The 26,344-nt window shown below is 34.4% G+C and overlaps 1 protein-coding gene across 1 annotated transcript; it reads left to right on the top strand.

Moving 5' to 3' along the window:
* The first annotated feature begins 9,954 nt into the window (after window positions 1–9,954).
* Window positions 9,955–25,893, top strand: LOC124361368 (prostatic acid phosphatase-like). Its single transcript, XM_046815416.1, has 5 exons — window positions 9,955–10,139; window positions 10,898–11,002; window positions 13,036–13,275; window positions 19,572–19,774; window positions 25,647–25,893. Exons 1-5 carry the CDS (start codon window positions 9,972–9,974, stop codon window positions 25,891–25,893), a joined length of 963 nt encoding a protein of 320 aa, XP_046671372.1. The 5' UTR covers window positions 9,955–9,971.
* Window positions 25,894–26,344: the final 451 nt, after the last annotated feature.

The following is a 26,344-nucleotide window of genomic DNA, read 5'->3' as shown; positions in this document are numbered from 1 at the left end:
ATATTCCTCACCAGAACCATGTTTTTATAGTACAAATATTCATGTCTCCTACAATAATCGTGGGGTCATTCTTTAAAGCTAAAATATTTTCGAAATCATAATTAAATTGTCTATAAGTAAATTTGCATTGCCTATATATTCCAAACAATGACAGATTAAAAGTAAGATTGTTGTAAGTTATCTGAAAGACGATGTTGATAGGCTCGCTGTCGGCAGCAAGATAAGTCTGTGGGCACATTGAATATCAAAGTCCACGTAGATAAGAACTCCACCTGCTTGTTTATCTGGCCTCGGCTGGAACAACATTTTGTAACCTGGTATGGAATACCTGTCCTCTTCTCCAATTCTTAATCCACACTTCGGTCAATACTATAATTCTGTATTGTCTAGTTTGGCAATTTAAATAAGCAATAAGTTCATTATAATGTTTTCTCAGTAGTTTAGTCAGTAGTTCTTTAGTAGTTTGGTTGTTGGAATCTCAGTACTTTATTTCATAAAATCTATCCACATTTAAAGGTTTTTAAATCGTACACACAGAATTAGGTAATTACACCTCATTATTTACACTGAATTGGCCAATTACTTTCACAGGAGCATTAAAAATCACTTTAAACAGAGGTAAACCTCCAGAGGGCAGAGTGTTACGTCATTTCCCGAGGGAGGTTTTAATGTCACGACCCTTCCACTTCTATTCCGTCCATGATCCACGCGCAGTTGGTGCAGGTATTGTATCAGATAATACTGGAGAATTGGAGGGTCAATGGGTTTGGCTGTAGATGGGGGGGGGGAGAATATTGTGGCAATATTGTGTAGTCAGCTTTTCCTGTACGCTTTTAGCAAATACGTCGAATAATGAATTTTCATTCGATAGCTTACTTGTTATGACATTTGTATTTCTTGAAACTGTATTCTAACTGTAAGTTTTCTTTTACAGTGAATAATAATTCAACCATAATTAATTAATTGCAGAAAGAATACGTTAGTATATTTCAGAAATAAAACTTTAAAAATATATTGTAAGTATACTTAACGACCAACCTAAGTAGATTTTAGTAGTTTATATTCACGTAGAACTCTGAAATTAATTTATTAATTTAAATGTTTTTTGCTTTTAAATGCTTTTAAATGTTTCATTGAGCAATGTGATAACAACACTGGAATGTTTCAATTTAAAAACGTTCTAAAGCCTCTAAAAATACTCTGTTGTATCTTAAAATAGTGTTGGAACAAGACACATTACAATAAAAAATCGAACTCACTGTATTAATGATAATGTAGTCTCCATACCTTACAGAAATCCACACAGGAAAATGTTACACAAGACAATAAGCTAATTTCCATGCCTTTTCCTAAAATGAATATAGGACGCTTCCCAAGTGGGGGCTTCCATAGGTTCTTTCGAAGTTGATGGGTTTCCGGGTTTGGTATAGCGAAACGATATGGTGACTGCATGAAGAGAGTTTCTTTAATTCTTAATTACCAAATAAAAAATTCCTGAAAAATGTCGGTTTGCGTCCTTTGTAAATATATATTTTCATAGAACAGGTATAATTTTGGGTGTGGAAATTAGAGTCCGATTTTGGAAGTGAAACAGTCCAGCATTAATAATATCTTCTTGCCATCCTTTGACAGGATAATGTTTCCACCTAGGCTTGCGAGTAATAAAAATAAACATATATTTAGAAATAATTAAATTTACAAACCTAGACTCATAAAGGTATCTAGAATCGTAGTGAGGCAGTTATTTTACTCACTAGAACACATATTTGTGAAATATCATGATTCATTATGGTAAAACATTATGCTAAGAAAGAAACCCAAGATTAGAAAGCTCATGTTAGTCAAGATTAAGATTAAACCCCTGGAGAACACATGAGATGTAATGTCCCCTGGAGCCTGGAGACCGTTTTCCAGCAGTTTAATTATCTCTTGGTGACTCCTGCACATCTACCGTACCCTGAGGTTCGTTATTTCATCAAACGAAGATGGTTTAATTAGCGTAGGCTGTTCATAGCGAGATTAATTATTAGAAATGATAGTTACGGTTTTAATTTAGGATACAACCTTTTCACACGGTGTCTTTATCAACATTTCTATAACCACAAGTAAATTGGCTTTAATTGATTGAGACATTAGAACTGGAAATAAGCAGGATTCAATTGACCACATTTTAAGTAATACATATTGGCTATTATGGAAGGTATTTTTGGAAGATTGTTAATATTTATTATGTTAATAAGAATTCGACATTATCAGTGAATGTTAGTGCCCATTGATTGTGTAACTATGAGATATAAATGTTTGTCATTTGTGAACCAAACACAACGATACCAAGGATTAAATTTATTATGTACACAACGATACCAAGGATTGAATTTATTATGTAATAACCACATGTGATCCTACTTTTATCGTACTTCAATAATTATAGGAGATTTTGGAAATGTACATTATTTTCTGGAGATGTTCTGTATCAAGAACTGAAACTGTTACATTCTGTCAAAGTCCATTGAATTGTTACTCTATTTATTTGTCTGTTATGCATGTTATCATCCATCATTCTTAATATTTTATATTATATTATGTTCAACTTTGCATGTTTCTATCTATGAAACAGTAATATATTAAAATAATTTTGTTGCCATCTTTAAACTTTTGTTACTTTTGCTTATTCAACCAGAGCTTTGCATTAATATTGTAATGGTTCATGTTGTAAATAAAGAAAGAATTATTGTATCTATGTCAAGACGATGCAACAGTTTATTTTGAGCTACTTCGTCGCCGACTCTTTTGGATCTCTTCAGACGAAAATATTTCGTCTTGACTCCATATTTCAGGAGTCAAGTCTGAGACAGCGTAGATACCAGACACAGCAATAAGAGGAAGGTGAAGTAGAGCTAAACACAACTTTCAAATCGGCCTAATATAGTTACTTAATTATTTTTTCAATTTTGTTGTGTGCGAGTAGATATACAACATTATAACATCCGAAGAATAGAATAGCTTAACCGTTTTTACATGGAGGTCAGCAGCACTTCTTGTTTTCTCATCCATTAGGTAAATAGTTGGTAGACCTTATTTATCTGAACGCAAAAACGGTACGAATACAAGTGACAAGGTGGATAAATATTGTCCACTTGTTTATATGACATATACTGGAGTTATTTCATTTATCATTTAACAACTTTTCAAAAGCACTCTTGTACACAAATGTACCTTTGCACATGATGATTCAATTCAAAATTCATCTCACATGGCATAGACCCGGTAATCACGGACTACTAGCAATATGGATTATGGATACTAACATTGAGTAAACCTTGATTGAGTTTCAGAGTAAGCTGCCTATGAACCACAAGACCAGTATCAGGGTCATCGGATTTAACAGGACCAAATTACCTTATACCTATCCAATCGTTGGTATATATAATCCTGAGCGGTATTCTCGCATTGACGCTTTGTTTTTTTTTTTTTTTTTTTTAATAACGAACTTAATTCAATGTGTTTTTAAGGATTTATACTTTTTTATCACATTTCACGTAAACAATTTCCTTTCAGAATGTATTGGTAATTTTTAACTAGTCATGTTTTATCATTCAATATTTATAGATTATTAATGTAAATTTCACATTTTACTTTGAAAATTTCAAATTTCACATTGTACATTGAAAATGTCAAATTTCACATTTTACATTGAAAATTTCATTAAATTTCGGTATTTTTTACCTTGTAGAGAAGTTTTCCCTAAAGTAAGACAACAAAGATTTCTGGATTATAAACAAATCCTAAATACGACTTCCACATAAATTATCTTGTAAAGCAGCTTAGTTTAATAATGTTTGCCCTGAAATGTTTATCTTCATTTGCCTCCTAGAAAATGTCCAAACTGAGTTACAGTGGGTTATTCCAGTCAAAAATTAGATACAGAATAATATTTTGGGGTTTTTGTAACACGAATTCGTTTAATAGAATCTTCTCTCTATTGAGAGAAGTCCAAAAGAGGGCTGTGAGAATAGTTTAGGGACTGGAAAAAATGGGATAGTAGTAGAGAGATTTTTTCGATAAGTGGTACAGCCCTTTTAACATTGACAAGCCTTTTAAATATTTTTTATATACTCCATGTTATATATTTTTTCAAATCAAAGTAATTTTCATGTTTTAAATCATTCTTGAAATGCAAGACAAACAAAACATTGTAGATATTCTTAGATTCTTTATTCAAAAATTCTCTTTTTTTACTTTTTTCTAAACTTTATTAATTGAATAGCTCTCTTCCTGTGTAAATTAGAAATAAGAAAAGTTTTCAAACAATTAAAGGTAATTTAAAGAGCCACATGGCAGGAAGAGCTTTCTATAATATACAAGAGTCCCTTGGATAGATCCAGATGTGATGCAGCAGGTGTACGTATACAATCGCGTTCTTAAATTTAGTTTCCTAAAAGTAATCGGTAGCTTATTTTTATTGTTAATTTTCGCTGTCTTCTAAATGTGTTTTATTATACGTAAGTATGGTAGCAATTTAAATAGATTTAATAGTGATACGTTTGTTATTATTAATTGTATATTTATTTATTGACTTATCTGTATTGAAGTACATAACAATCTTTATGCACAACTGAGTAAATAAAAGTTTCATTCTAATGCAATTCTATTACATTTGCAATGCGTAAGTCGTTTAATTTTTAATAAAAAGAGCAATATATTTCATTTGCAAATTGTTTAATCCTCTTGAATATGACGCCTAATGTAGACAAGTAAATGTTAATTAGTATATTACATTTGTTTATAAATGTAAAGGTTGATCTCTCATTTGTATATAATCAATTAAATTAATGGAATGGACTTTAACTTTCTAAAGTTGTTAACGAACTTCGGTTTAACTAACTCTTAGATTATCCGACCTGTGGTCCCGCCATGATATTGTACACACAACGTAGCTGTTGTAGGAAGGGTTGATTCAATCTAAAGTTGAATGAATGTTGTTGACTCAGTTCACCTTCCTGTTACTGCAGCGTCTGGTTACTGACGCTGTCTCGGACTTCACTCTTGGAATCATGTTCGTCTGAAGAGATCCAAAGAAAGTCGATGACGCTCAAAACGAACCTTTACATCGTTTCGACATCAGAGACACCTATAAATAGGGAAAATAGAGAACAACTTGCAGGTGCAACAACACATGTGGTATAAACACAGTTCACAACAAGATCCACGGGCATTGGGCAGTAAAACGAGTTATACGGGAATCCAAGGATGTCCAAGGCAAAATATGAACTCCTCAAAATCTAAAGCGAGACAAGAGGGCTCTCGATATCACCCTCGCCTTAATAAAGACAGCGCGGACACAATTAAATAGAGTTTTGAGAGACAAGGGCCCGGCACGTACGGACGACGAAATTTACATGCAACACACACGGATTTCCAGTGTGGAATAACGTCTGCGACAGCGTCAAGGGCGAGGAGCCGACGAGATCACATTACAGTTCACTAGAGGGGTATTTTATACTATCCCAGCCAATAAGAGGCAATCACACGATTTTAGGTCATCGCCTATAGTCAACCAGGCAGCCTATTGTATTATAGATAAAGAGTATAGATATACAAAAAAATCTAACAATGAAATTATACTTTAGACTAATGTAACTAATATACCCAGTGCGATTAGAAAGTTTTATACGATTGGGAATCCGCCAATGTTAATCCGCCAAGACCTCTTGGTCTATGACTAGCTCAAACTTTTGAGGAAGTGTCATTACAGACAGATAGAACTCCGGGATTCCTGGAAGTTTTGAAGAGGGTACGGTTCTTTGATAGTCTCTCTGATCTTGCCATCCCACCAGTCCTATCGCGGTATTATCAATTTGTTTTCATCCTCTTGTTAACAGCTGGATATTAAATTTCCCACTTACCCTGGTTGTGTAATGGTGTAATGATAAAAGACGTAATTATTTGGTTATACTATACATCTACTATTGAACAATAACCGGGTTTCGGACATTTGCCATTGTTATGGATACAAAAGGTATAACACAGGTACAACGTACGCTTTTCGTATGTACTAATACCACCCCACCTGACGAAGAGGATAGATTCCAATCCTCGAAACGTTTTGTTATACCTTTTGTAACATATAACGATGGCAAATGTCCGAAATCCTGTTATCCTGTTAAACCTCCTATCGTCAACAACAAACTTGAAACAAAGTATTTAACATGCTTAGTACCTGGAACTACTTAAAGTATTAAGACGACCAAGAGGAACTTAAGTTTCAAGTTTGAGTTACGTGTAAAGTTCTGTGTGAAATGTTCAACATACATCGAAATATGTATTATTTCAGAAATTTCACATAATATGTCTTTCTGTAAACAATCAATATCTCCAAATTAGGCTCTTTTTTATTTCCAGTAGTAGGCTAGTTTGTATAAGATAATACTATTACATGGTTTTGATTTCTAAGAAAACTACCTATTCAATAAAGTGCAACACACAATTCATTGATGGTTTTGAAATATAATAAGGGCTTTTGTACACGAAACATTCAGTAAATTTTGATACAACAAAACCTGTAAAATAACCACAGCATCAATCCAATAAAATGTTTTCAAGGGATTATTTAAGACTACTTTGTTACATAGAACAAAACGAAATAGTTCTTAGTACGAGTAAGAAATAGTTTCCTCGTATTTTAAACAGTTTCATGGAGGACCTGGTGGTCTTCCAAAGTTAGGACAAAGAATATTTATATCTCAGTTATTAGTAAAGCAGAATTAAGCAGAAGATACGTGTTTTAGAATTGTTAGGTAAAAAAAATGTTCGATCTTACATATTTTTTGGTATCTCCTAAGGTTTAAGATATCGGCAGAGCAATGTTTTCGCAAATAAATGATAATATTACAAGTGAATATGTCACAAAGATATTTTCTAACTAATTGCAGCCAAAGCTAGAGCACTGTATTATAATTCAATTAATATTTTTATAATAATTTTAACTTTGTCAGAGTCAAGACTATGGTGTCGTTAAGTAATTACAATGCACGTTAAGTAATTAGACGTTTATTATCGTGCTCTTGCCAACACTAGTATCGCTTGCCGTCAGTGTAGAACAAATTCATCTTCAAAAACTAAATACAATTACATACTTTCAGATTTAGGTCACACTTGACGTCCAACAATCTGTATTCTGTAGTTCAGTTTTAATAATTAGTGTTGTGTTTAGTTTTTTATTAAGTGCATATTTTAAAAATTAGTGAAGTTGACACACAGCATGGTGGTTTTGATTCCTGACTTACGCGTGTCACAACGTTCTGGTATGATTTGTTTATTTGTAACCTAGTTTGTAATTATGTGTTAGCTTATTTACTACCTGAAGAAGAGATTTTATTGCAGATCTCGAAACGTAGTGTTACTGATTTTTTTAACACTGAACGATGGCAAATGTCCGGAAAATCCTGTTTTCTTCGTAACCCTTCCATCGTCAACAACAAACTTCGAACAAAGAACCAAAAGGGATATTTAAAACCACGTCAGAATGACGTATTATTTAGTACTCCTGTACATAAAAATTCCCCTCATAAACCACTTATAACCAACGGAACATACTGTTTTCGATAAAATAGAAATTACTATGTTTTAAACAGTTTGTATAATTTAGAAAATTAAATTGTACTGAAATAGCTAATTAAATAAACAAATTTATTCCTGATTAAAAAGGGTTACAGAACGTTTATCGAAGGTCAGCTAAACTAGTCTTATCTTCTCTATGTTAAAACGGTAACGAGCAAATGTTAGTAATCGCACTTTGATTTAAACGCTTTGGTTAACGTGACAAAGCGCATAATAGGGCAAGGGCGTCGATAAATGTAGTGGAAGTGGAAGTGGAAGTCAGGCTATTTCGAGCAAGTACTATAGTTTGTGCGGGTAAGTATAGAATAGATAATACTAAGCTATGTTTTCTTATACAGCTTTATTGAATTAAATCCAGTTTTAATATTTTTTGTGTTGTCAAGGATGTACGTAAAGCTTATTTATAAAGTTACTATGAGATACCCCTGCAGGCTTCACGTGTGAACGGTTCGACGCCCTCGGCTGCTACAATGAGAATTCTGCAATGGTCTTCTCAAAACCTAGTGGTGTTGGAAATCGATTACCTCCCCCGAGAAATGTCAAAATTAAACCCAACGATAAGAGTGTTGTTAATTGTGTACTCGATTTTTGAACTTTAAGAGCTCATAAATGTTTTCTAGTTTAAAACGAATTACTGAGTGCACTTTTAATGTTTTTCTCAAAATTTCAGGGGGGGGGGATTTGAGGACGCTGAGCCCTGTTTATATACCCCCATGATTCTTAAGAGTAAACCGTTATAGTACTACATTCAATCACTACATTGAAATTACGGAAACAAAATATTATTTTCTGTGGCCTTTCGATATTAAAGGCTATCTTCTCTAGACCACATCGCATTGCTATCCTCAATATTGGTTCTTGCAATTGCTATCTACACACTGTGTAAAATAGTATCGTTGTTGCGGATCGTTTATCAGTGTTATACAATGTATAAGTGAGCTACAATCAACTAGACACTGTAGTTTGAAAAATTGGAACAGTTGTGCGTGCATTACGAATGCTTCATTAAACATTCTCACGTTACAGTAAAGTGATTTTTTGCAACTAAATTCTATATTTAATTTAAAATGAAAACATTAATATTGGAACTAAATCACCATATGCAACGGCTAATTGCACAGTTAGTTAAATACAAAACAAACATTTTAAAGTATGCTTACTTAATACACTTAAGAAAATTACTCCAGAATTGGCTTACCGGTAATCATCTTGATTGCAAACTTAAGAATCATCTTAACCACACGTTGACAAAAAATGTATACGTAAGAAACATAAGTATACAATTGGGAACCAGAAACAAAGTGATTATAATTAAATACGATAAACGTTGTTTTGATATGTTTTGACTGTGTTCAGTTGTATGCACTAGAGCTGATAGTAATTTCCTAGGAGAACTGTCTTGTTCTAAATTTAGATTTTGGTGTTTCGTTTACGGTGGTTTTTAACTGTTGATATGAATACTTAAATTTGTTGAGTGAAGAAGCTCGGTGCTATTCTTGGAAACATCATGGTTCATTTGCAGTAGTGATGAAAAATAACGTCTGAAAGTCTGTTATCTTTCAAATTAATCATATAAATTTAATTAACTTTAAATGAAAAATTAATTATAAATTGAAATATAAATCTCAATAAGTAAGTTTATTGTTAATATTGAGTCTCCAGTTCACCTTCCCTTTAGTGCACCTTCCTCCAGTTCACCTTCCCCTTAGTGCACCTTCCTCCAGTTCACCTTCCTTTTAGTGCACATTCCTTAAGTTCACATTCCTTTTAGTGCACCTTCCTCCAGTTCACCTTCCTTTTAGTGCACCTTCCTCCAGTTCACCTTCCCCTTAGTGCACCTTCCTCCAGTTCACCTTCCATTTTAGTGCATATTCCTCCAGTTCACATTCCTTTTAGTGCACCTTCCTCCAGTTTACCTTCCTGTTAGTGCACATCCCTCCAGTTCACCCTCTCCTTAATGCACATTCCTCCAGTTCACCTTCCTTTTAGTGCACCTTCCTCCAGTTCACCTTCCCCTTAGTGCACCTTCCTCCAGTTCACCTTCCTTTTAGTGCATATTCCTCCAGTTCACATTCCTTTTAGTGCACCTTCCTCCAGTTTACCTTCCTGTTAGTGCACATCCCTCCAGTTCACCCTCTCCTTAATGCACATTCCTCCAGTTCACCTTCCTTTTAGTGCACCTTTCTCCAGTTCACCTTCCTTTTTAGTGCATCTTCCTTCAGTTCAGCCTACCCACCACAACTACGTTATGTCTACTAGTAAGTTTAATTGCTGCTTTTAGTTTAAATAATAATAATAATTACATTATATCGTTCTTTACCTCAGCCCCAGGTATATCAATCAGCCTATGAATGGCAGGACATCTAGTGATGCTATTGCTCACATTGGCGCCAGTGTTCCCACCAGCTACCGGCAGTCTGAAAACCAAACTCGGCTGTCACGCTCCTAAATCTATCGATGGACCCAAAAGTCCCTTTACAGGGCGCAGGGCCTCGCCCTCTCTCCAGTTCGTTTCTGTGGTTAGTATATGTGATTTCTGAATAAACATTCTGCTTCAAAAATGTGTGACTGAAATAGTACGAAAGTTTAAGTTTGGATTCAGTACTAAACTCAGACATGTATAAGTTAACGAGTACCAATAGTTTAAATCTCACTGCTTCTAGTAAACATAAATGAAGAAATTATTGAATATAAAATTGGTGGATGTAAACTATGTGCATTTTCTAGATGTTAGTTTCATGTTACGCAAAGGATTAGAACGCGTCCATTACATGTGCCTACCATGTTCTTCCTTCACTTAAGCAGTCAGCATTTTGAACGTTTTATCATAAAGTTGTAGGTACTTTAAGGTGCGATATACGTTTTGTTAAACTGTACTTAGCTGACTTTTCGACATAGATACTTTTACATATAGAAATATATAGTTCAGTGTGAAGGAGTATGACGTTCTTACGATCATGTATTCCATATTACAAAATACAGCCACAGATTTAGTATTTTGGTATCAGTGGCCATGTATAGGGAAAATACATCTGCATATGTAAAGAAAATATTTTGGAGGCATTGAAAATATTTTTGACGTAACTTGTAAACAGAAGTGTCAAAATTAAACTTCAAGAGCATTAAGGCATCTTTGTCTCTAAGAAAATATTAACAAGTGTATTGCATGCTAAATTTAAGTGGGTTAAAAGCTTGTTTTAAAACCATAACTTATTTCTTGATGAAAAATAAAAAAAAGACTATTTTAATGACTGAAATATTAGTTTTTGTGTTTCAGTTTACAAGACACGGGACAAGAGGACCTTTGGGAGACTTCCCAGAATTCCCCTACCCTCTCAGTAACGTCTCCAGCTGGCCTTATGGACAGTCGCAGCTTACTATGGTAGGTTATAGTATCTCGTATATCCATAACGTAGCTATGGTGGGAAGGGTCGATTCATGCGAATGTTCAGTTCAACTTAATTTCACTTTTCGCTTAACGTCGTATCTGAAATCTGCATTAACTAGTAGTGAGTCAAGAAACAGGCCTTGTACAACGAGTGTTTGAGCAATGACTACTGTTTTAACTTTATTTGGTATGTCGAAATTTGTGAGAGCATAGCCTACAGATAGGAAGCCAAAATCCGGGCTTTGTATAACAAGTTTTTGAGCGAGGATACTGTTTAAACTATATGTGGTATGTCGAAGGTTGGGAGAGCACAGCTTACAGGTAGGAGGCCATGATCCGGGCTTTGCATAACAAGTTTTGGAGCGAGGATACTGTTTAAACTATATGTGGTATGTCGAAGGTTGGGAGAGCATAGCGTACAGTTAGGAGGCCATGATCCGGGCTTTGCATAACAAGTTTTTGAGCGAGGATACTGTTTAAACTATTATGTGGTATGTCGAAGGTTGGGAGAGCACAGCTTACAGGTAGGAGGCCATGATCCGGGCTTTGCATAACAAGTTTTTGAGCGAGGATACTGTTTAAAACTATATGTGGTATGTCGAAGGTTGGGAGAGCACAGCTTACAGGTAGGAGGCCATGATCCGGGCTTTGCATAACAAATTTTTGAGCGAGGATACTGTTTAAACTATATGTGGTATGTCGAAGGTTGGGAGAGCACAGCTTACAGGTAGGAGGCCATGATCCGGGCTTTGCATAACAAGTTTTTGAGCGAGGATACTGTTTAAACTATATGTGGTATGTCGAAGGTTGGGAGAGCACAGCGTACAGGTAGGAGGCCATGATCCGGGCTTTGCATAACAAGTTTTTGAGCGAGGATACTGTTTAAACTATATGTGGTATGTCGAAGGTTGGGAGAGCACAGCTTACAGGTAGGAGGCCATGATCCGGGCTTTGCATAACAAGTTTTTGAGCGAGGATACTGTTTAAACTATATGTGGTATGTCGAAGGTTGGGAGAGCATAGCGTACAGGTAGGAGGCCAAGATCCGGGCTTTGTATAACAAGTTTTTTGAGCGAGGTTACTGTTTAAACTATATGTGGTATGTCGCAGGTTGGGAGAGCATAGCGTACAGGTAGGAGGCCAAGATCCGGGCTTTGCATAACAAGTTTTTGAGCGAGGATACTGTTTTAAACTATATGTGGTATGTCGCAGGTTGGGAGAGCATAGCGTACAGGTAGGAGGCCAAGATCCGGGCTTTGTATAACAAGTTTTTGAGCGAGGATACTGTTTAAACTATATGTGGTATGTCGAAGGTTGGGAGAGCATAGCGTTACAGGTAGGAGGCCAAGATCCGGGCTTTGCATAACAAGTTTTTGAGCGAGGATACTGTTTAAACTATATGTGGTATGTCGCAGGTTGGGAGAGCACAGCTTACAGGTAGGAGGCCAAGATCCGGGCTTTGCATAACAAGTTTTTGAGCGAGGATACTGTTTAAACTATATGTGGTATGTCGCAGGTTGGGAGAGCACAGCTTACAGGTAGGAGGCCATGATCCGGGCTTTGCATAACAAGTTTTTTGAGCGAGGATACTGTTTAAACTATATGTGGTATGTCGAAGGTTGGGAGAGCATAGCGTACAGGTAGGAGGCCAAGATCCGGGCTTTGCATAACAAGTTTTTGAGCGAGGATACTGTTTAAACTATATGTGGTATGTCGAAGGTTGGGAGAGCATAGCGTACAGGTAGGAGGCCAAGATCCGGGCTTTGCATAACAAGTTTTTGAGCGAGGATACTGTTTTAAAACTATATGTGGTATGTCGCAGTTTGGGAGAGCACAGCTTACAAGTAGGGAGGCCATGATCCGGGCTTTGCATAACAAGTTTTTGAGCGAGGATACTGTTTAAAACTATATGTGGTATGTCGCAGTTTGGGAGAGCACAGCTTACAAGTTGGGAGCCAAGTTCCAGACTTTGTATAACAATTGTTTGAGCGAGGACTACAGTGTAAATCATAATTCTTATGTCGCAGGTTGGGAGAGCACAAGCTCACAGGTTGGGAGCCAAGATCCGGGCTTTGTACAACGAGTTTTTGAGTGAGGACTACAATGAAAACTATATAAAGGCTTACAGCACTCTAACTGACCGGACGTTCATGACGGCAGAACTGTTTCTGGCAGGGCTGTATCCACCCCAGGAGTACCAACTATGGGACGAAAAGTTTCCCTGCCAACCAATTCCAGTGTATCCAAGTACACTGGATAATATCGAGGTACTTCATAGCATAAATTTTACATTATTGCATTGTGTATTGGAGATCAATATGGTAATAATCGTTTTATCAAAAGAGTGAATGCAACTGGGTGGTTGTAATATTCGATCTTACTTGAGAAATACATTATTGCATTGTGTATTGGAGATCAATATGGTAATAATCGTTTTATCAAAAGAGTGAATGCAACTGGGTGGTTGTAATATTCGATCTTACTTGAGAAATACATTATTGCATTGTGTATTGGAGATCAATATGGTAATAATCGTTTTATCAAAAGAGTGAATGCAACTGGGGTGGTTGTAATATTCGATCTTACTTGAGAAATACATTATTGCATTGTGTATTGGAGATCAATATGGTAATAATCGTTTTATCAAAAGAGTGAATGCAACTGGGTGGTTGTAATATTCGATCTTACTTGAGAAATACATTATTGCATTGTGTATTGGAGATCAATATGGTAATAATCGTTTTATCAAAAGAGTGAATGCAACTGGGTGGTTGTAATATTCGATCTTACTTGAGAAATACATTATTGCATTGTGTATTGGAGATCAATATGGTAATAATCGTTTTATCAAAAGAGTGAATGCAACTGGGTGGTTGTAATATTCGATCTTACTTGAGAAATACATTATTGCATTGTGTATTGGAGATCAATATGGTAATAATCGTTTTATCAAAAGAGTGAATGCAACTGGGTGGTTGTAATATTCGATCGTACTTGAGAAATACATTATTGCATTGTGTATTGGAGATCAATATGGTAATAATCGTTTTATCAAAAGAGTGAATGCAACTGGGTGGTTGTAATATTCGATCTTACTTGAGAAATACATTATTGCATTGTGTATTGGAGATCAATATGGTAATAATCGTTTTATCAAAAGAGTGAATGCAACTGGGTGGTTGTAATATTCGATCTTACTTGAGAAATACATTATTGCATTGTGTATTGGAGATCAATATGGTAATAATCGTTTTATCAAAAGAGTGAATGCAACTGGGTGGTTGTAATATTCGATCTTACTTGAGAAATACATTATTGCATTGTGTATTGGAGATCAATATGGTAATAATCGTTTTATCAAAAGAGTGAATGCAACTGGGTGGTTGTAATATTCGATCTTACTTGAGAAATACATTATTGCATTGTGTATTGGAGATCAAATATGGTAACAATCGTTTTTATCAAAAGAGTGAATGCAACTGGGTGGTTGTAATATTCGATCTTACTTGAGAAATACATTATTGCATTGTGTATTGGAGATCAATATGGTAATAATCGTTTTATCAAAAGAGTGAATGCAACTGGGTGAGTTGTAATATTCGATCTTACTTGAGAAATACATTATTGCATTGTGTATTGGAGATCAATATGGTAATAATCGTTTTATCAAAAGAGTGAATGCAACTGGGTGGTTGTAATATTCGATCTTACTTGAGAAATACATTATTGCATTGTGTATTGGAGATCAATATGGTAATAATCGTTTTATCAAAAGAGTGAATGCAACTGGGTGGTTGTAATATTCGATCTTACTTGAGAAATACATTATTGCATTGTGTATTGGAGATCAATATGGTAATAATCGTTTTATCAAAAGAGTGAATGCAACTGGGTGGTTGTAATATTCGATCTTACTTGAGAAATACATTATTGCATTGTGTATTGGAGATCAATATGGTAATAATCGTTTTATCAAAAGAGTGAATGCAACTGGGTGGTTGTAATATTCGATCTTACTTGAGAAATACATTATTGCATTGTGTATTGGAGATCAATATGGTAATAATCGTTTTATCAAAAGAGTGAATGCAACTGGGTGGTTGTAATATTCGATCTTACTTGAGAAATACATTATTGCATTGTGTATTGGAGATCAATATGGTAATAATCGTTTTATCAAAAGAGTGAATGCAACTGGGTGGTTGTAATATTCGATCTTACTTGAGAAATACATTATTGCATTGTGTATTGGAGATCAATATGGTAATAATCGTTTTATCAAAAGAGTGAATGCAACTGGGTGGTTGTAATATTCGATCTTACTTGAGAAATACATTATTGCATTGTGTATTGGAGATCAATATGGTAATAATCGTTTTATCAAAAGAGTGAATGCAACTGGGGTGGTTGTAATATTCGATCTTACTTGAGAAATACATTATTGCATTGTGTATTGGAGATCAATATGGTAATAATCGTTTTATCAAAAGAGTGAATGCAACTGGGTGGTTGTAATATTCGATCTTACTTGAGAAATACATTATTGCATTGTGTATTGGAGATCAATATGGTAATAATCGTTTTATCAAAAGAGTGAATGCAACTGGGTGGTTGTAATATTCGATCTTACTTGAGAAATACATTATTGCATTGTGTATTGGAGATCAATATGGTAATAATCGTTTTATCAAAAGAGTGAATGCAACTGGGTGGTTGTAATATTCGATCTTACTTGAGAAATACATTATTGCATTGTGTATTGGAGATCAATATGGTAATAATCGTTTTATCAAAAGAGTGAATGCAACTGGGTGGTTGTAATATTCGATCTTACTTGAGAAATACATTATTGCATTGTGTATTGGAGATCAATATGGTAATAATCGTTTTATCAAAAGAGTGAATGCAACTGGGTGGTTGTAATATTCGATCGTACTTGAGAAATACATTATTGCATTGTGTATTGGAGATCAATATGGTAATAATCGTTTTATCAAAAGAGTGAATGCAACTGGGTGGTTGTAATATTCGATCTTACTTGAGAAATACATTACGATTGCATTTCTTTCGACACTCATCTCTCTATTTATTAATTCTAAACTCATGCATTATTCCGTTTCTAGGAATGTAAAATACAACAAACAATTTTTCAACTCGTTTTTTTTTCTTGCAGTTATGCAAGATTGAACCATAGAGCTGGCTTAGTTATTTGAGTTATAAAACATGGTTATAAAGTGTATTATTAAGTTTTCAAATTTATTAACTTAACAGAGTCTAGTGCTAGTCTGAAAAACTGTAGAAAAATCAGCTATTGCTTGTGGTATAAAACGATGAAATATTTCTTTTAACGTAAATAACTGAGTTACAAATGTTTCGACTAAACGTTAAAATGTTATACATGGATCCAAAATGTATAACACTTTTACATGATTTATAAAAAGCACTTTACTTTTTAATATGTGATATATTTGTAAAATTTGAGTTTTAAACAATGATAAATGAGTATAGAAAGAGCATAAGTTTATTCTTGCTGTCGGTAATTACATACATGGGTTATTCCATTACTCCATGTATGGGTGGACATGTGGGGTTATTTCTGAAGCAGTATATTCACACCAACAGAGTGTTGAAATAAAGTTATTTGATTCAGCTGGTATGGTTCTATTAAGACCGAGAGGTTTGTGGGGTTGTTGTTTTACTATGATTGTGATTTCTACATTAGGTTGACTAGATATGATTGCCGGTCATTTTCATACATGATAAGACGTTAATAAGAAAGAATTTTCGGGAGATGGTAGTGCATTTCTGATTCCACCTTGAAGCCTGGTGCTCATAGCGGACTAGAGGCTGATGAAGTAATATAAATAATATAAAAAACGCCAATATAACTGTTTTATACTATTAAAATACACAATTTTGTTTTATTCTTCTAACGATGAACACCAATTTCGACAAAAATAATTACTCAAATGACTAATTTTACCTGTTTGTAGTAATACTGTAACTTTTGATATCAGACATAACAAACTCCATTAAATTAAACATAAATATTAATACATAAGAAATAATAATAAATATAAAAATAATATAAGGTTATTAGTAAGAGATACATTTAGGTGATTTGAAAATGAATAAATAATGTTTACATAAGCCTGCAGGGAAATATAAATATACATATAGATGGAAAATAAGTATCGAACAACAATAAACTATGTAAGAATAACAAGAAAAAAACATAAAATATGAAAATGCAAAGGGACTGACCAAATTTCGCTGTGTGCTCTGAAGCCTAAACTTTCATGACCTTCAGTATACGCTTGAAAAGCTAAAGGCTAGCAAGGTATACGAGATGTTATAATAGGAACAAGAGCAGATCTAGTATTTGACAAAACACGAATACTGTATCAATTATTTGGTTATATCGTTTAGGCTTCAGCCAATAACGTGTCAGTTCCCCCCTACAACTTAACTCTATAAGTGGATGTGTGTTATTGGCAGTTTCAATTCATCGTGTGTTGTTTGAAGATGGCTTTCTCCAAAGAAAGAAATATTTCCAGATTATAACTGTGTATAACGCAATCTCAACACCGGAAAAACGTACATGACACAGATATTGTGAATTATCGTAGTTCATAATATAATCTTTAATTATAATTTAATAAACTTTAAGGTAATTTTTAATTCCTACAAAATAAATTTTATAGTAAAAATATTTGAAAAATAACTATGTTCTGGGCTCTATTAATATTTGCAATACATTTAAGTTGTAAGTTTAAGTGTTTATTTATTTATTTATTTCATTTACGGCAATACACACCATTTTTAGAAAATATCAATAATTAGCTCAGAAGAGGACTAGTAACTTAGAAGCAGCGTGCAACAATAATATATACGATAATAAATTAATAACAGTACATAACAATATAAATAACTAGGACAATAACAATGGACATAAACTATATAATACATTGTAACAATAACATAAATATTAAAATATAGATAACAGATAGATAACAGTAACGATAGCAAATATATAACATCGCAGCACTATGTGGACCTTTAAAGGCACCACCAAAACATAAGTTTGCTATCACAGCCACACAGCCAATATTCGAGCATAAAGCACGATGTGGCCCTTTAAAGGCACCACCCAGGCACTCATCACCTAGAACACACTGTCGATTTTCAGGCTCCAGTTGGTGAAGTTATAGCAACTAAAAAAAAATGTAATATAATAATTTTGTTATTAGTAAACTTACATACACAGTTTGCATATTGCTTTACTTTACAAACTGGATTTAGGTATTCTACGTAAGTACAATGCGTAAGATAAGGTGATAAAATAAGCAGTCACGTTATTATTAAGTAGAACTTATTGAGAACCATGACCTCCCCTTACTGATGATGTGTATATAACTGGAAATGGATTCCTGATTGATACTAAAAATAGTCATTTACAAATACACTTATCAAAGAAAATTATACGTACACATAATCTAAATCAAATTACACAATTAAAACTAAAAAAGTTCTAGATTTTAAGAAAAAAAAAAATTAAGAAAATTGGAATTATTGGATTTAAATTTTATTGGAATTAATTTTTGGAAAAATTTATTATCCATTTAATAATTTATTTTATTAAAGTGCTTAAGCTCAAAAAATTAATATAATATTTTTCCCATTCCAAAATAAGTTTAGAAAATAGATGTATATTTTAACTTTATACGAAAACGTGACTTTTTATGGAGTTATACAATTCTTAACAAAAAAAAACTTCATACTTCATATAAATAGAACTTCAAAGTATGTTATTTATTATCTTTGAACATAAAGAATGATATGAATACTGTCCTAGCTTGTTAACCACACTTTTATTCTTTTCATAAATGCCATATTCTTGGAATTTTTATCTCATTTTGAGGTAAATTAGTTATTTTTGGGCCCTAAACAGGGGCATTTTGTGTAAAATGCTAAGTGTGGTTTTGGAACAGGTAATAATTCTGGTTGCTCCTAACACCGACCTTTCACTCAAATGTTTACGTATATGGTATATTACAATGTAAATAACAATGGCTAACTAATTATTTATGGAACTAAGAATAAATCGAGCTGTCCTTTACAACAACGGTGAGACAAATATCGAACATATATTATATCCTAGAGCATTGCTATGGTTATCTAATTCCAAAAAAAAAACAAATGAATCAGGAAACAGAAACAAAACCATTATCAAAAGACAACAACTAATATTAAATTAATTGCAATATTGACTGGAAAAATGCAAAAGCCTTAAATGTACAACAAAAATAGATTGTTTCGGATGCGATAAGAAACAATAAACTAAATGATAAACAACAAACAATCATAACCATTTTTAAATATTAAAATAATTTTTTAGGTCCTGAGACTCCTACATAATATAAAGACATTTTTTATGTTAATCAACAAGTATAGATCAGCTGATTTATTGCTTTAGCACAAATAGTATTTAAAATTTAACTCATTTTTAAGTTATTTATGGTGGATATATTTCCAGCTTTCAATATATTATTTTTTGTTTCAGGTTGTCCTGTCTCCAAAATCTTGCCCTCGATTTAAAAAGGCGTACGACCGATCACTGTCTAACTTTGAAAAGGAATTCTCTCAGAACATAACGGATATCATGTACTACGTGCAGCCCTACACTGGTCTTTCTGTCGACAACGAGACCATGACGTCATTGCGACACTCAGTATTCAACCTGTGGGAAGCTCTCTGTACTGTGCGGTGAGTCCCTCTTACTGTACAAATACATACATCCCTACACTGGTCTGTCCTGTCCGACAACGAACCCATGACGTCATTGCGACACTCAGTATTCAACCTGTGGGAAGCTCAGTACTGTGCGGTGAGTCCCTCTTACTGTACAAATACATACATCCCCCTACACTGGTCTGTCTGTCGACAACGAGACCATGACGTCATTGCGACACTCAGTATTTCAACCTGTGGGAAGCTCTGTGCTGTGCGGTGAGTCCCTCTTACTGTACAAATACATACATCCCTACACTGGTCTGTCTGTCGCAACGAGACCATGACGTCATTGCGACACTCAGTTAATTCAACCTGTGGGAAGCTCTGTGCTGTGGGCGGTGAGTCCCTCTTACTGTACAAAATACATACACCCATCTACACTAAGACTATGTTTGTATTAAAAGTTTTTATGTTTTTAATACTATGTTTTTATTTGTGTTAAAAGTGGTACTGAAGTCATCAAATTTGACAAATTATCTTGTTTCTCGGAAGAACTTACCTGTGAGTTAGCAGCGATTGTATTGCCTACTTTCAACACAGTAGTGGTAGCTTTTTATAGATCTCCAGCAAGTAGCTTTTGTCTATTTTTGATAAACTCCATGATATTTTTTTTTCCCTTCTGAAATGGCAAAAAAAATGAACCTAATTATTGCTGGTGATTTTAATGTAAACTTTCTCAGTAACCATGTGGAAACAAAAGAACTCCTCAACTTGATCAATAGCTTTGGACTTAATATCACTGTCTCAGAAATAACTAGACCAGGGCTTGGTGATAGTGAAACCTTGGGAGTAAGCTGTATTGACAATCTACTGACTACTGTTCCACGCCAGACAGAGTACACTCGTCAGTAATTCACACTGGAACTTGGGCTTCCGATCATCTGGCCATCCTCTTCGAGGCGATCTTGGGAGTATAAAATACCACAGACTGTCTCAGAAAAGTCAATAATTAGACCCCAATTTGTGCCATTGGTACCTCATTTTTGTTATCATATCTTAAGCTTATAAATTGGAATGATGTATACCGTTTGGAATCTGATATAAATTCTAAGTTCAAGCTTCTTCTAGATCTGTTTATGTGGGCACTAAACTGTTCTATGCCTCTTAAGACTAAAAAACTTAAAAAGTAAGAATATTAATGTTTCCTGGTACCATGATAGCCTAGTTAAAATAAAAAATCTTGAATTAGATAAGCTACATTATATAATTAATAACACCAACTCTGGAGAGTAACATTGAATTCAAAACTAGGTACAAGAAACTTAAAACAGTGTATAAAAGAATGAAATTCTGAAAGGCCAACTTAATTATAATAATGGTTGGTAATTTGACAAAGCTGTAAATTGGGGCTCAGTTGCTTGGGGATTTAACTCCACAAATCAACACAGAACCCCAGACCTAATAGTAGTAATCCAGGAGTTCTGTTATCATGAGTTCTGTGGACACTTGGAACACAACAAATCGTTTAATAAATAAATTGTTTTTTTCAGTTGAAGTATACATTTAAACCGTTTGTTCAGTTGAAGATACATGTATATAAATCCCCCACTAGTGTGATATACGACCACATTATCTTTTTATTCACATTTTCCTTTTTATCTTAACAGGTATTCCAACTTGACCATATCCATAATTATGATTTAAATTTTAATTGAATTTAAAAGTTGAAGAAGATGTCTATAAAGCAGCTATAATTAGTTTAAATAACAGTACAATGCTTAGACCTGTTTTGGGTGTAAATGCTCCATCTTGAAATTATGTGCTGCCTATAATTTTGTGAAGTATTAACTATACCCTATTGTAATGAAGTTTATTAAGTCCTGGGCATTTTTCCAGATGTATTGAAAGTTAATAAAGTTATTCCTGTACATAAGAAGGGGCCTAAAGATCAAATAATCTGTACTATAGACCGATTTCGATATAATTCCAAAGTTGTGTCAAAAGGGTTTTTTGGAACGCCGCTACTACACGAAGCAGGTAGTTTATTATCATCTGGAAACTAATAGGTTAATTAGTAACTGTCCAGTTTTGGGGGTTTCGGGCTAAAACGGAGCACTACCTGATGCAGTTCAGTTATCTTTTTGTTAAATGACTTGTTTTATGAGGGTTTGGAACTGTGACAATAAATGCAGTTAAATTTTAAGATCGTCGTTGCACCTTGTCCGAAGGCGTCTTTTGACACGGGGGGGTCGACCATAGGTCTCCTATAAGTAAGTAATGTAGAGCTAACCTATGGTTTCAAAGTCAACTTGCCTGTAAATTTTTTCAAGTCATATATCCTACGTCCCAATAGGAGTCAATGATGTTTACTTAAAATTGGTTATCTATTTCTGAAACTCGCCCTATTAATTATGGAGTTCCACAAGGCTTCTCATTTTAGGTCCCAACTTCTATTTATTGCATATATAAATGACGTTGCCTTCTAATCTGGGCGAGAGCGGGTGTAAGCACTTATTTATTTTGCTGATGACCTGGGGCTTACAGTCAGCTCTAAATCAGACGTTGAATTGTAAAAAATTGTGTGGTTTCTAAAGACTTCGATTATAAAACGACTGGTGTTGCAGCTAACAAGTTATGTGTTTTAATATAGATAAAAAAACTTCCAGGATTTTACAAAAATAACACTACCCGTAAGGCTCATAGTTAGGCCCCAAATGAAAATGATTTCAGTCCTCAAGTTCTTGGAGTACACATCCAGTCCTAATCTTTAAATGGCAAACTCACATTGATTAGCTGCTGCTTTCAAAGATTTGCTCGGGGCCTTTTCTTAATTAGATCTCTAAAGGGTGTTATTTCCTCAAGAACCTGTCAGCTGGCAGATTATACTATGCCTTATGTCCACAGTTGTCTAACCTATGGGATTGTTTGTGGGGGGTTTTACTGCACAAAGCTGGCAAGCAAGCTATTTATTCTACAAAAAAGAGCTGTTAAGGCTGCTATGTAATTTGTAGGAAACCGCGAACACTGTAAAACCCCTCTTTTTTTAATAAACTTAATATTTTAAAACACTGCCACCTTCTATTTATATATTATAATTGTGGCTACTTGTATGTAAAAAGAAAAATTTTAGGACTAACCTCTCTAACCATAGTAATATCCATAAGTTACTATACACGTAATAGAAATAACTCTAAGTATTACAAAAAATGTAATTTTTTTTCAAAGCACCCAATCCAGTTTTAAGTATCAAGGAATTGAGCTGGTACAATGCATTGCCTTTAGATATAAAAGAATTAAGTAGAACTAATTTTAAGAACTGGTGGTTAAAAAAAATTGTTACTCAAATCATTGCCCTGTATAAGTGTCAATGATTTTTTTATACTGTATTAAGAGAAAATTTAGAATAGGACTATACTTTAGCCTAATATTTGACGTTGTTATATGTATGTACATTACATCTTGACAATAAATGATTTTTGACTGATTGATTTGATTGTATATAATGTCCCTTGTGTGAAATTAATAAATGACATGGAAATCAAACTTACGGTAATTTAAAGTGCAATCAGTCCATCAGGAATTTTTTCGAGCACATCATAACTGGCAACAGTGGTAGACTGTTAGAGGGTGGGACTTCACCTTATTCACCCGTCGGGAATATTTTTTGATGCAGGGTAAATTCCAAATATCCAAAAAATACTATATATAACGACTCCTGGGGTTTTAATACTGGTATGTTACCTTGCCACTGACTTTAATGTTGTGACAAGGCCCCCCCCCTGTTATTTTTTTTTTCAAATGAGATCATCTATTCACCGCGATTTGAGAGTGATTTGGATGCCCAACACCTCTAAATTTTTGTGACAGGGGCCCCGTTTTCAAACGAGGTCAACTATAGTCCCTATTCACCGCGAGATTTGAGAGTTATTTGACGCCCAACACCTTAATGTTGTGACTAGGAGGCCCCGTTCAATGAGGCGTCAACTAAAGCCAATTCACCGAGAGTTGAGAGTGGATATGACGCCCACCACCTTACAAGTTTGTGACAGCCCTGTTCTCACGCGGTTTTAGAAACTGCGCCAATCAATTTTTACTGTGTTTTAATGCCTTCATATATGTATTAGTAATTGTTCTGTCTGTGGTATGACGGGTGGACCGTTTGTAATAAAGCCTCTGACTGATTAAAAAAGGCCCTTTTTCACCTTGCCCCGATAATTTTCTTGTAAGAAATAGAACAAGACTGAAAGTGACCTAGGTTCATATAACTCAGCACGCAGACATTATAAAAATACGAACAGGACTAAATGTTGGAAGTTATTCCCAAATGGTCTCGTACCCCCAACACTCGTTCGTCTAAACCCCATAGAGGTTCGTCTTGCTATAGGCGAGGGTTATCACTTCTTCAAAAACTTGATGAAATAGACTGTTGTGTTTAATTTACAAATTTCTTTGTAGTTTATATAAATATAATGTTTACGACCTTGATGTTTGGTGTACACTAATATATTGTTTGTAATGCATTAGACAGCAAGAAGGGTTTTCCGATCCCGGACTGGGCTCAAAATATCTTTCGACGACCTCTGGAGAACTTGATAGTGAAACAACTATATCTGGCAATCATATCCGTTTCCGATGAACAAATTAGGACTCTTTGAAGGTACGTTTGATGTCTATCGTTTTGTTAATTGAATTTTAAAAGGATAGCAGTAAAAAGATAATAATAATTAGCTCTAAGAATGTATAGTTCGTATAATAATAGTAGATAGTGTTGCAATGTCATCTCAGGTGTGAGGACGGAACTGACTAGTGAAACTCCTAGCGGCAGTTGAGTTTGCCGTTGAAGTGGGTGCACACAAGCGCCTATCTTGATTGACCAAGACGAACTCGACTTAGCTGGAACTAACTTATAAAGTGGAACGTTGGTGTGTTTGATAATTAATTTGAATTCTTTTTCAAAGTCCTGATTATTTTGTTTTCGAAATAATTAAAAATGGACTTATCCGAAATATAACATTTGATAAACTTTTCAAACTCGTATGAAATATGGACTTATAGGTAGCCCAAGTATCGAAAATTTTTGTGGAACGGGAGTGTATTAGTTTAACTCCCGAAGAAGGAAAATAATATTTCTCAAAATGGGGTGGGCTCTAACCCCATGCTGCCTCCAAAACACAAAAATTTTGAAATGGCAACTTATACCTTAGTGACACCCTCAAAATTGAAGCCTAATAAAAAAATTGCTGCTGTATTTTTGGTAAAAAGAATTGAAAACGCCAAGCCGTTTAGTATTCACCGCCAATAATTTAAATCTTTACACAACAATTATGTACCCTACCCAAACTCCCTGTACTACTTTACTACTGCTTATAACAAACAAAATTAGCTCAACTGAATTACTGTTGTTTAATCCTTTGTAAACCTAAATTCATAATGTTCAAAATTAGCCATTGTTAGTATCAAAGCAAAAAAATAACCTGTTTTCTAAATAAACACACTGTAATGGATATAATACGAAAATAAATTGAAAAAATTAAAACAAAACTTTCTTTGAATTCTAGACTAGTGACAATTGTCCAACCACATGGCCATGGGCATTTAATAACTCTAAATCAGTTTTAAATTTTTCCAGTATTTAGGTGAAATGAGATTAAATATTTTAACACATAGAGTATGATTATATGCATTTTTGAGACACTGGAATGGATGCTTGTCATTCTCTGTAATTATTGCTTCCTCCCTAAGAATTCTCTTTGTATTTTGTTGCTATTTAAAGAGAGATTTACATTGGTTACAATATATATTAAAAAAGTTTAGCCAAGATAAAACACAATCCCTGATTTAAACATCATATTTTAAAAATTTGTAAAAAGTTAACAATGCGGATTCACATTTTCTCACATTTAAGGGATCTATTCAAGATCTTGATAAAGAACGATTGGGAAGCCAAACTGAACAGGTACCTTGACTTCCGGACAGAAAGATTCATCCTGCATCTCCAGTCAATTGACGGGCTCCCTCCCTTATGGGCGCTCCAAAAAACATCCTCCTGGGAGTGCTGGAGTACGAATCGGCTCACCTTGGATTTGTGGACACAGGGATCTGCTCTGATTTTCCGAACTCCACAAGGACCCCCTGTCACCAGTCTAGAGTGATGTCCAGGTAAAGCAATTATGGTGACTCTCTGTCTGTTAAATATTACACTATTAACGAAGTTATTGCGGTGGATTCTCTGTTCATGATTATTGCCCTGTTACACTTTTATTTATTGGTTTATTCAGACCATTCCTCCGCAGTGCTAAAAACAATGAGTCAGCATAGCTGTTAAGTATTCTAAGTTGTGTGTGACCACTCGACCGCCTAGAATAAAGAGCTAGATAAAGTGAGCTTATTAAATAGATGAGTTCTATCTCCCATTATATACCGTTAAATTTTGGGCGGTAGAAATCTAAACTGGTACAAGCAGTTGATCTTTTAAACAATCAACCGTGGAATGTAGAAATCGGAACATGAGGAAAGTGATGAAATCAGTATGTGACACTATCCGATGTAATTTATTCTTTCTTAAACAGGGTCCAGCAAGTTATTCCAATGTGAAAATAATAT

The sequence above is a fragment of the Homalodisca vitripennis genome, chromosome 4, assembly GCF_021130785.1.
Source record: "Homalodisca vitripennis isolate AUS2020 chromosome 4, UT_GWSS_2.1, whole genome shotgun sequence".
NCBI classification, from domain to species: Eukaryota; Metazoa; Arthropoda; class Insecta; order Hemiptera; family Cicadellidae; genus Homalodisca; species Homalodisca vitripennis.
The sequence above is the reverse complement of the archived record's forward strand: the minus strand, read 5'-3'. Positions and strand labels throughout refer to the sequence as shown.